Source organism: Uloborus diversus, chromosome 10 (genome assembly GCF_026930045.1).
Source record: "Uloborus diversus isolate 005 chromosome 10, Udiv.v.3.1, whole genome shotgun sequence".
Taxonomy (NCBI): Eukaryota; Metazoa; Arthropoda; class Arachnida; order Araneae; family Uloboridae; genus Uloborus; species Uloborus diversus.
The window spans coordinates 18,782,051-18,794,978 of NC_072740.1; the positions used below are offsets into that span (position 1 = coordinate 18,782,051).

The 12,928-nt window shown below is 33.6% G+C and overlaps 1 protein-coding gene across 1 annotated transcript in view; it reads left to right on the forward strand.

The window, feature by feature from the left end:
• The window catches only part of LOC129231350 (astakine-like), a 43,881-nt gene extending 32,276 nt beyond the window's left edge, over positions 1-11,605 (forward strand). Inside the window, exon 4 of the mRNA XM_054865642.1 lies at positions 11,277-11,605. Coding sequence (XP_054721617.1) covers positions 11,277-11,482 — 206 coding nt within the window. The 3' untranslated portion in view covers positions 11,483-11,605. The remainder of the gene's footprint in view (positions 1-11,276) is intronic.
• The last annotated feature ends 1,323 nt before the right edge of the window (positions 11,606-12,928 follow it).

Consider the following 12,928-nt stretch of genomic DNA (forward strand, 5'->3'; position numbering starts at 1 on the left):
CAGAACGAATATAAATGATATTTTCATCAGTTGATGTTGTGAATCGCATTTTCGAGCATTTATGCGCACCATGTTCTTATTTCTTCCACTTCCTTGATCATCCACTCTTGCCCTTTTGTATAAGTTATTTCTAGTATAATTACAAATGTATTTGTGCTATGAAAAATGTTTCCCAATCATCAATTGCAGCAACACTCTATTTCAAACTTAGTTAAGTTAATCGTTAATTGCAAACTAAAGGGTTAACAAAATGCAATGCAAACTCATCCTGATCAAGAGGAACGCGCTTAATATGATGTTAATATTGGAAAAGTATCGTCTCTCGAAGAAAAATTACAGCTAGCTATAGAAAATTAAAAAAAAAAAAAAAAAAAAATAAAAAAAAAAAAACAATACAAAACAAACTCAAACATACACATAAAAATGATGTATCTAAAACCATCACGCAAGAGACCTAATTATTTGAATATGAAAGACATCGAGACAATTAGGAGTGTATCAAGCATTATTAACAGTACCACCAACCTTCGTGAATTCAGAAAGAGTACTTTCAACTGCCGGAAATTTTTGCACTAAAACGAGTTCCAGGCTTAGTAACAATTCAATAGATGCATTAGGTTTCTTTCCATTATTGATTTTATATTATAATAGTCGTTCAATCATGTTACGTTTCTCCACAATAAATTTTCATAACGCACGTGTTGCATAAAATTATGAAATATGACAACGAAACCACTATGTTTTTAATCATTTTTTGAGAAATTTCTAATACCGGTACTCTGGTATCATGTTTTTTTAAAAAAAATCCTAATACCGGTATTGAGTTTTTAGATCGGTATTGCAATCACTTGAAACAACAAACTCGAATTTTGGAAAAAAAAACTGAACAAAAACAAACCGTCTCATTAGGAGAGGGATCATACACAACGAAACGAATGATATTAGATTACATTTCAAGTTCAGGGTGTCTACCAGTGTCTGTACATACGATCAGAAGGTATTTGAACGAAGTAAGACGTTTCGTTAAAAGGGTAGTTGGGGAGTGGAAGCACGGTGGTTCGTTTTTTTACTTTTCATTTCTTACCTCATCAAAAAAATAAATGAACAGTTTGCTTTTTTACCCATGAGTTTCATTAAATATTTGTCTTCATTCAAGATCTTTTTTTTTCATTTCATTAAACATTTTTAGATTATTTTTTTAAAAACAGAACTTAGTGAAGTGGACCAACGTGCCCCGAACCCGGGTACGCTGCTCTGCATTAATTTTAATGATAAATATTATCCGATATTTGTAACTTACTTATGTTGTTTTGTGTTCAGAATGAAAAAACATAGAGTTTAAAGATCAAAATAACGTATTAAATTAGACCAAATATTAAATTAACCAACTTCTACTGTTGCGCTATTTATGCCAGAACCATCTACATTTTCTTATCACAACTTATGTTTTCATCAACTTGGCTGCTGCTATTACTAAAATATTGATTTTCTAATTGTTCTAGAAATTTTTATTTTTTTGTGGATTTTCTAAAAGTGGACTAACGTACCCCGGGTTCTAGGTGCGAAAAAAATGCTGTCATATCCTTTTTTAAGCAAGAAATAAGGAAACTATAATTAATTATAAAATAAAATAACTTACTTTAGGAGAGCAATTCGATTTATTGCTCCATTCTTCATGAAAACCATTAAAAAAAATAAATAAAGCTGCAAACATATGAAAGTTACTCAGCACTGCCAAAATAACAATAAATTTAGTAAATTACCGCCAATTAGCCAGGGCTAAAGCAGAAATACATGAAATACACCGCCAGCTCAGTCATTCTCCGGCTCAGTCCTATGCCGGGCTAATGAGTGCTAATAAGCACGAAACTGCAGTCCTCGGCTGGAAATGACTGAGCTGGCGGTGTATTTCATGTATTTCAACAATAAATTTGTTTCTCGAATAAAATGAATTCTGAAATAAATTTATTCAGTACAACTGTACCATGTGATTTCATTACAGGATTTGTAAGACACAAAAAAGTATTTGATGATCATGAATTAAAATGATACGTTTACTACTATTAGTATTTTTTGGGATCGGCCCAACGTGCCCCGTGGTCCAGCGAGCCCCGACTCCCCTACCATTGAACATACACTGCACTTGAAGGTCATTGCACTGCACTTGAAGGTCAGCAATGTGCAAAACAAGACGGAATTGTAGTTTGAAATTGTTACAATATTTTTAAATAGCTATTATTTGTATATTGTTTTGTGCTTAATTAGTTGAAATCTTGCTAAATTTGGTGTTTATTCATATAAGTAATAAACACCCAACTAGGAAATAAACACATTCTTTTCTTTAAAAACTTTATACTAAATATTTTTTATTGATAAGAAAACTTTTAGTTAAAAACGAAAAAACGTTATTTTTTCACTACATCCGCTGAAAATATTTGCAATATTTATGTGAAAACTGAGATTAAGAGGAGGAGGATAAGGTTATAAGTAAGTTGCATTGGAACCTTTAAATCTTGTCGACGGTACTGCCACTCAAAGCAGAAGACTAGACTTATACTTCGAGGAAAATTTTCCAAGAATTTCCCCTTAACTATCCTTGAGAAAAAAATGAAAAAAAGTCTTACAGACTTTAGTTCAGCTCTTTTAAATGCGCACAAAAGAAACAAGTACTGAAACATTCTGGTATAATTTCAGTGTGTCTGTTAATTTTTAGACAACAGTAAAAGGCTGACAGCATCAAAAGCGCTGTGATTTGGACAAACGTAATCTTACAGCAATGGAAGACCACACAGATCCTGCCAGGTTAGGTTTACCCCAACTACAGAAAAGCCGTATTTACGACATTTCCGATCTCATGGAAATTAGCGCTCGGTTTCAAAAAATGAAATAAATAAGGCTACTAGAAATTAAAGAGCAAAAATTTACTGACATTCATTCGAAGTGCAAACAGCGGTCAACAAAAATAGTAGAAACGAACTTTTTGAAAATTTGCCATTTTAAAAAATAACTTTTTACAAAAATATCGACCACAAAAAACGAACCCTTTGAAAAAACAGGGATTGCAAAAACGATACTTATCGCACAAATATATGAGCATCACACATTTATGATCGTGAACAGTATCACATTTTTAGTTTACAACTATTTAAAACACCTTTTTTCAACAACAACAACAGAAAGACAGTAAAGCGTACCCCCCCCCCCTTTTGGAAAGTAGGGGGTAACACTATAAGAGAATTTTCTTTTTTTTTCCCTAACCTTTTTTTTTTTTTTTTTTGCCCTTGGGGGGGGGGGGGGAGAAGAAAAAAAAGGCTCCAGACATAGAGTTCATTGTAAAATTTAATGAGCATGGCTTCCGAAAGATTTTTGTTCTCAAAATACTAGTTGCCATAGCATCTTTTTTAGTCGCCCTGCATATATATAACGAAATTAGAGAATTTTATCAATACAATAATAAATTGTGTTGTAAAAATAGGCAACTTTGGATTCTAAATTCAATGTTCAAAAAATTTTTACAATGAAAAAACGGAATGCAACAAGAAATTAGAAATTTTTATCATTGAAATTATGAAAAACTAAAGTGACGCTTATTTGTTGTCATATTGATCGTCCAAAGGAATATGTCATTAAAATGCACGTAATTTTATTAGAGACCTTGCCGTCCAAATGCGTTCTTGACGAAAATATGATGTTTGCCACAACAAGGTTATCAACCGGCTATGATAAGAATAGACTATTAAGAAAAGAAAGAAACGCTAAAATAGCTTGAAACGATAAAATTTCATCTAAACAGCATGATTGCTTTTCTGTTGTTAGGATAGCCAAGGTTAGAAGTCCTAATCATACTTTATGTATTATTTACTTTCACATAGTTAACATAGTTTTCTTCTTTATTTCTTATAACCTTCAAATAAAATTGCCGGCATATATCAGCCTTGTAGCGTGTACACAAATCAAAACTAGACATAATCACTCCATGGGCGTCGCGACCGGAGGGGGGGGGGGGGTTCCGAGAGGTTCAGACCCCCTCAATAATTGAGAGTCGAAAGAAAAATGGAATTTGTTAAGATAAAATCCATTGTTTTGGGGGAATTTATTGCTTTTTTAATTCCAAAAGAAAGACGATAATGCACTGTTACTCATCACTTATTAGGTAATTAAATCAAAATGAACTTCGCTAGCACAAAATGAAAGCAACTGTCTGCAGTGAAAGCTTAAAAGAGCAAAGAGTTGCTGCTGAAGCGCTGCTAATTATAATCAGAAGTCTTAACTACTTCGCAAACAGGTCCGTCATCCTGCTGTCCCCCGAATCTCTCATCTGCCAAACATTACCAAAAATAGTCTAAAACTGCGTTTATCGATCAATAATCAACCCCGACCCCCCATTTCTTAGTTTATGCTTCAGTTGATTAAAAGCTCAAAATACACAAACCACGATAAAATCATGTTTTCTTGTATAACGCTTCATCAAAATATCTTCGCAACAGGAAAATAAAACAGTTATTTTTATCACACGTGCTGAAGGGAAAAGTTTCTTTATTTTGCGTTGTGAATATGCAAGAAGTTGCAGTATAAAATGATAATGTTAATCCATTTTGACTACACACATATATATATATATATACATACATATATGAGGTAGTGAGAAGCTAAGGGGTGGTAAGGGGAGTAACACGCGTTTAAAGTTCAGATTCTAGGTAGGCTTTCATTGTATTTTTTGCAAAAAACATGCTATATAGCAGCACCAACCGGGGCTACTAGTACCATTTCTTGCCCCAACACAGAGGAGAGGTTCTCCTACTAGTTGCACTGGTTACCTCCATTTTTTTAATTTTGGCACTTACATCCCTTAGCTTCTCACTCTCTCTCATATATATATATATATATATATATATATATATATATACACACAGGGTGCTGCAAAACTAATGGTTCATACTAAAAGAGGGGATATACCTTGACAAAACAAACAACTTTCACAATGCAATGGGTGCAGGGAGAGGGTACTTGGTTCGCAAAAATAACGAATGCAATAAAGACCAAGAACAACAATATGAAGACAAAGAACCTTTATTTATAACTTTATAAATACGTTATTTAGATGGACACCAGTACTGTATCTTCTTCCAGCAGGTGTTGCCCGGTTTATGAACATGTACCAGCAAATGTTCGAGGCATCATGTCAATTCAACACAACGGAGTACCAGCTAATTTTTCCAGAAACCTTTGGAACTACCTGGATACTGCCTTTCCGAACAGATGAATTGGCCATAAAGGTCGAGTCTCTTGGCCTCCCAGATCTCCCGATTTGTCCTCTATAGATTTTTTTTCTCTGGGGAAACCTAAAAAGTATCGTATACGAGACAGGGCCCAAATTCCCAATAGGCAGAGTAGGCAGTTGCCTAGGGTGGCAAAATTTTCAGGGGCGGCAAATTTTGCTTTAACCACCCATTTTTTAAATGAAATTTTTATTCTTTAAAGTAAAATATTAGCATTCTTTCATTTTTCACGAAGACAATTTTTTCTTGTAATTTAATAATGAATACTTTCACACATCTTATGAAAATCAAATGTTTTTCAAACATGGTAATTGATCAGCGTAAAATAGTAAGTGAAGAGGAAAAGCCGGGAGTGGATTTCAGACAGAAAGTGTTGTTGCGACTGTTTAGACTGAACAACTGTTTGACTAAGATTTTTAAAGCTATAATAAAGTTTATTCAGTACTGGATTCATAAGTGATTGACGTTTAATTTCTTTTTTACATTATTGATATTTAAAAATTATTTTCTGTTTACATTAAATGAAAATGAGTGACGAGCGAAAAAAGCTGAACGATTTTAAATAAAGGAAACATGCTAAATTTAAAACCGCGCGAAGATCAAAAAACAGTCTTCAAAAACTTTTCTAAAATTTAATTATTTTTTTTCTTTCGATGAGCAGTTTTCAAAAGCGGAAACGTTGGACTCTTTGCAAAACAATCCAGTTACAATTTACTAATGAAATACCATCGAACAGTGAGGGGTGGTAAAACACAAGTGAGCGAACGTAATAAGAGAGGAAATTATTCAAATCGTTGATTCGTAGATGAGGGGAAAAAACAGGATGAAAATGCTGTTATAAATAAAGATGACAACTGATAAAATGGTAAAGCACAAGACATTAAAGTTCAATGCTCATCAAAGATGCAGCTATATACATATTTCATAACTAAGCTAGAGTTTCGATTTCAAAACACAGTTTTGATCAAAAGAGCACTAATACGTAACTTTAAAAAAAAAGGTAACAGAATTAACTCGGAATGTAATCGCTTTTTTTTTCCCTTCTGTTTTTTTTTTTCCCTAAAATCAAAATATTTTTTTGAGCAAACGATAACAAATAATGAAACAACAAAGAAGTTAGTTATTTCTTTCTCAAAATAAAGATGCTGTCTTATGTGAAACATACTAACATGCTTAGCATTTGAGACATTTTCCTTATAGGTCTAACTGAAGTCAATATCATTTTTCAGCAACTCATCTGCGTTATCATTGTAAGGAAATGTTTTAAAACTTCAAAGAATGAAAGAGAACATGTTTTATGAAACTATAGGGGCAATGCAAAAATAATAAACATGCTCTATCAATTAATAATTGTAAATAAATATGCATATTGTAAATATTATTTAAATTGGTCTTATGTGAATCCCCCCCCCCATGTACAAAATTAAATAATATAAACAGAGGCGCATCGAACAAAAAATTTTGGAAGGAGGAAAATTATAATTTTACAAATGATAAAATAACGAGCTTACGCGCATATTAAACATACGTATATAACATCTAATGAGAAGGAACGTTAAGTATACCATTAAAAAACAATTTAAAAAAAAGAAAAGAAAATAGAATATTTTGCAATATTATCTCCGAATTTTTCGAATAGTTAGCAAAATCTGCTGAATAGGGGATTTTTTGGGAGATCGCTGTGACCTCCCATCGGGGCGTCCCTGAATGTGAAACGTCATCATTTCTTCATAAGTTTGACAGCTTTTGATCTGGAGCACTTTTTTGCGTGATTTTGAGTTTTTGCTTCTATTAGTGTGGAGGGGGCGGCAGATTTCAAATCTGCCCAGGGGCGGCAAGGAGCTAATTTCGGCCCTGATACGGGACGCCCATCGCGTAACCAGAGGATCTTTCCCGAAAAAGCGCTTCAGCTGCAGACCTTTGAGATGGGACATGAATATTCTAACGGGTGTGTTGTTTATTGCATCGCAAATTTGAAGCTTGTTTTGAAGCTTTAGGGCGCTCATTTAAGCATTTATAATAAATAAAGACTCTTTGTCTTCATATTGTTGTTCTTTGTCTTTATTGCATTCCCCATTTCTGCGAACCAAGTACCCTCTCACAGCCTGCCGTTTACTTTCCGACTCCACATTGCATTGTGAAAGTTGGTTGTTTTGGCATGGTCTATCACTCCTTTTAGTGTGGACCATTAGTTTTGCAACACCCTGTATATACACTCATGTTTTAAAATTGCAATACCAAGAAAGAATTATGCAAATACTGAAATTCAGAGGAAATGTATAGCAGGATAAGATATGCAAATGATTAGAATTGCAAAGACGTCGCGCATGCGTGGACCGAGTTACGACCTCTGAACTGCGGCGTATACTCTATATATAAAGGGCTGTAAAGTTTTTTTGGAATAATTGTATGAGTATCTGCCGATGGTAGATGTTTTTCTAGTACTCAAGATACCTCGTCTAAAATGCAGGGCGTCATACGAACGTGTAACGGAAGTCAAATGGCGCCGCATGATCACTCTTCACTCCAGGGACCCCCATTCCTACCACTATTTGTGTTTTAACCAGTTGGGTGGAACCCTGAAGACAGCTCTGATTTTTTGATCCAGACCAGAAACCGAGCAATCCCTGAACTCCCAGAGGTTTGGAGGACTTTGTGACCACGAACATATTTAACCTCCCCCAGTCACCATTAATGAAGACGGTGGATCTTCTATCCGGCGGGGATCGAACCCGGGACACTCCAGTCCCGAGTCCAATGCCTTACCGATCAAGCCACCACGGCCTAGCCGCATGATCAGCATGCGTGAGGGTTAACTTACGTATAGAAAATTCAGCGGCTGCATGTGGCGTAATGCCTCAACTGTGATGCGTATTTGTAAAAGATGGACAGAGAAGGATAAAATTAGCCAAAGGACCCGCGCCAGTCCACGCAACCGAACGACGCCACGACATTATGGACACCTCACCCGCTTAGCTGTGACGGATTGTATACAGTCCTCTCGTAGATAGAGGGTGAATTCCAGTGGTAACGGAAGCACAGTTTGAACAAAAAAATCAATGTGTTTCTGTTTGTAAGCAAATCAAAATATATATTTTTTCAAAAACTGATGCATAGACTTTTATACACATCATAGTAAGTAAAGCCAAAACCAAGATTTTTTTGCCAGTAACTTTTTTTAAAAATGAAATTTAAAAAGCGGTAACGGAAGGACATTATTACGACATGATTTTCACGCAATCATGTTCTCCCCAAAAGTTCAGCCAAACTATGAAAGGGAAAATTCTATAAAAATTAGAGCACATACGGGAGTGTTCAATCATTAAAATTTCACCACCAGTTTAAAAAATAATTATTTTGAGCATATAAATTACGTATTTGTTAAGGGTAACGGAAGGACAAGAAGTCGAAAACAATTTCATTTGGCAAATTTCAACTTAAAAAAATTTATTCAGCTAATACAGCAGTCTGAAACAATGACATCTAATACCTGAACCATCTGTTAAAATTTTGAATTCTTGAAACATTCAAAAATATTATCAGAATCCGTTTAACATTTATCTTCTTTGTCAGGGTATACAAAAATCATTCCCACATTATTATGCATTGTCAAACAAGATATTTTTACTCCTTTATCTTCTATATGAAGTACCTGTCCAACATTGCCCTTAGTTAATTTCTTTCCCTTCCATTCAACTAACAAAACTTGTCCAAATGTTATGAATCCTTTCGCATATTCTCATTATTTGGTGCTTTTGATTCAGCTGTATCTTTTTTTTAATATTATTTATAACTGTCAATCTGTTGACTGTCAGTCTGAAGTGAAATCTCCTTTGATTAGTTCAAATACTGAATTTATTCAATAACATAACTTGTTACAGGTTTCAAATAATGCATGTTTTGTGGGTCAAGATGATATTGGATATTACTCCATCTTTTTGAAAACTGATCTTTGAATTCAGTGATCGCTTCGCAGTATGTTTAAGGGCTGAACTAATGCTCTCAACAGTCCTTTCCTGTGACTTGTGTTAACAAATCTGAAAGCAGTTTCAATATTGTATTGTTCCAATATAAATATCAAGTTTGTAAGCAATTATTTCTGCTTAAATTGGCTTGCCATATCACAAACATGTCATACCAAAATGATTTTCATATGCTTAGGAACTTTTAAGTGTAGTTTTCATGATTTTTATCACATACAATAGAATAAAAAAAATCACAAAACATTTTTAAAAAAAAATAAATAAATAAAAGTTTATTTTTTAAATGAAAGTACACATAATTTTTGTACAAATATTACTTATATATGTTTTAAATGTGACTTCTAACTTTAAACAATAGTTTGTTTTCCACTAGTATTCTAAAATTTAACCCTGTATCAACTTATAGATGTCCTTCCATTACGGTATTTTTTTGTCCTTTCGTTACCATTAAAAACCATATAAATTAAATCTATATTAAAACTCTAACTGAGCCCCCTTGACAAGGAACATAATTCTGCTTTGCATAAAAAAACATTCGCTTTTATACCCAATAGGTTCTTGGTGAACTAACTGAGATTTAGTATTTTGGTAACGGAAGGACATCAAACTGTCACCTTAGTAATGGACCTATTTCACGGTTGAAAAAAAAGAAATTTTAAATTGCTTACCAAAAAAAGTTTAACTAGACATTCAAAAGATAAAAGTTAACCTAAATATTATATGCTGAAAACAAGTATATTGAAATTACAGTATGTAACAAAAAAGAGATCTTTTGCTCTGTAAAAACACAAAGAGATAACTTGATTTTGTAATTGATTTTCTGAAAGTCATCAAACTATTGGGAAAAAAACAGGTTAAGATTCAAGAAATTCATTTATTTCTGAAGAGAATGGTATATGGCAAGTGACAGAATATTAATTTTTAAAATTCAAGTGTCATGTCCCCTTTTCCCAGAATTCACCAGAGAAAGGGAAAAAAACTGCCAAATTAAGTGCCGAATGAAAAAGTACCGAGAATTGCACTTTCAAATGTAAGGAAAGATTCTTGCATTAGCATCTGTGACCTAAAATTGCAGAAAAATGGTATGGAACGTGCATAAAGAACAAAAATACCATAAAATATTGCATTAGAGAAAGAACGAAAATTGCATCCCTTGTTTGTCGCGAAACGACAAAAATGTTTTACAGATAGTCATTTTTTAAATATTGACTATTTACACATGATTCAATAGATTGCTCGCGAAGGTCGACAATAGCGCCAAATTGATACCAGATTCGAAAAATTATTTTTTCGCCAAATTTATATATCACCAAGTTGGTGTAAAAAACTTGGTGACAAAACGCTTGGCCGATGGTCGCCAAATTATAACATGTCAGCATTGAATAACACCGATTTGCCCCCCAAAAAGATGCAAAAGCCCCCTTTGCAGTGTGAGCAGAGAAAGAGAGAAAGAAAAAAAATTTAAAGAGGGATAACACAGCCGGATTAGATCTCTCAGAAAAAATAAATCTTGAAATAAATTTTAAGAACCACATAAAAAGTACGTTTTTATATCTATAAAGGGACTCCTTGAACAAACAGGCTTAGCATGTTTATGAAAGATTTCTGTGTGTCCCACCACTATATTCTTTTCATTACCATACTTCAACTACCATGAAAGTATGAAAAACTTTAGTTAGTTATTCTGACATTTTATATATCTCAGGTTGAATTTTTATGAATAGATATAGGCATTATTCTATTTCAAAAAATTTAAGCAGAAGACTTCATTGGACATTATTAGTTTAAAGTAAGCACAGCATTTGATAATGCCATAAAATGCAAATAGTGGTTTAATTTATTAGTAGCAAAATATGAAAAATAAAAAAGCACACAAGTGAAAACAAGCATTTACATCATAATGAATGTAAGTAAAGCAAATTAAAAAAAAAAAATAGGTTAACAAATATTAACAGCATCTGAAAATTTAGGACATAAATGACTTGCTAAATTTACATTTATAATCTACTTTCAGAAGAAGAGAAGTATGCCGTACCTCAGTGTGCACCTATGGGCAAAACAGACGACTGGTGCCGCCCAGGAGCAGAACCAGAACAAAGAACAATATATTATCCCAAGGGACTGATAATAGATGCTGATGCAGTGTACACTGAAAATTGTCCTTGCGCAAATCGTCATCAATGTAATGCCCAACGGAAGTGTGAGATATCAAAAGGTTGAAGATCCAAAAGTATATGGAGAAGACTTGTTTTACTCTACTTATTATACTGACAGAATGTGATAGTTATTTATTTAAATTTAGAGCGAATAAAATTTTACGAAATAGACTAAAAATCTTTTCATTGAAGTGTTTTTTTTTTTTTGACTTATCTCGGGCATGTTTAGCAATGCTAAACAACCCCCATGAATCCAAATATCTGCAAAAAATCCAAGAACAGCAACGGGTCACTAAGGACTTCATCCTTCGTAAAACCCAAACAAGATAGAATGTGCTCAGGTGAAACCTCTCCAGCAGAGCACCAACGACACTCCGGAAAAGTCTTGATATTCCCAGAGAATCTAAGAGCTTTTGTGTGGCCACTCAGGAATCTCGAATATGTTGTCTGGAGGAGTCTACCCTTGAGTCTAAAGGACTCACCAGGACATTTTGCAAAATACCAGGCGTGTCTGGGAGGTGTTTTAAATTGGCGATTGAGCTCCATTCATTGAAGTGTACACAAACACAGCAAATTCATAACGTAATATTTTTTGTAACACAAACTACATATGCTAAAATTACCTAAACATTGTAAAATGTGGAGAAGAATTTATATATTGAACAAGTAATAGATTACAAGATACAAATAAGCTAAAGGCAAGAGTGTTTATTCTAATGACAGAGTGGCAATGCCCCCTCCCCTCCTTCAAAATATCCCTGACACCATCATTCTTACTTATTCTTACGTAAAATGACCTCCTGAATTTAAATATGACAACCATTTTCCCTTATTTTCCTCCCCCACATTTTGAAAATAGCATCCTCCATTTTTTTTTTCAGTTATCAATAGTTTTTTAGCCATTATTGTTATTTTAAGGGGAAGGGAGCAAAATATTAACATTCATCTGAAGGGCTAGAGATGTGAACAAAAAAAAGCATGAACATTTGTAACAAGCTGGGAGACTTATGGGGTATTCCCCTCTAAAATGTTTTTTAAATCATCAAGAACGATCTTTTTTTTTTTCTAGGGATTTGATTTTCAATTTTTCTCTTGAATTTTCGGTGGAAAATCAAAGTATCAGAATCATTCCCATGAGCCATATGTTTGAAAAAAGGTGAAGTTTTTTTTTTTGTAAAAACTGCGGATTGCATAGGAGTCAAACCACAGATCTTCAGTGAAGAAACTTCCCTAATTATTTATATTTATTCAAGTCACAGATGTAACTGAAATTGAATATGCTTTTAATATAGCATTAATGCATATTTATATGGGGATGGACTGCCCCCCATTGTTTATCCTTATATTAAGAAGAGATAGGGTTATAAAATGTAAAAAAGTGTGACATCATTTATGGGCAGACCCTTGGAGAAAATCTTGATGAGACAAAGATCAAAACAAAAAAATAATTATGTATTAAATCTAAAATGGTTTCAAAATTGTGTTTATCAGTGCAAGGCTTAATAAACAT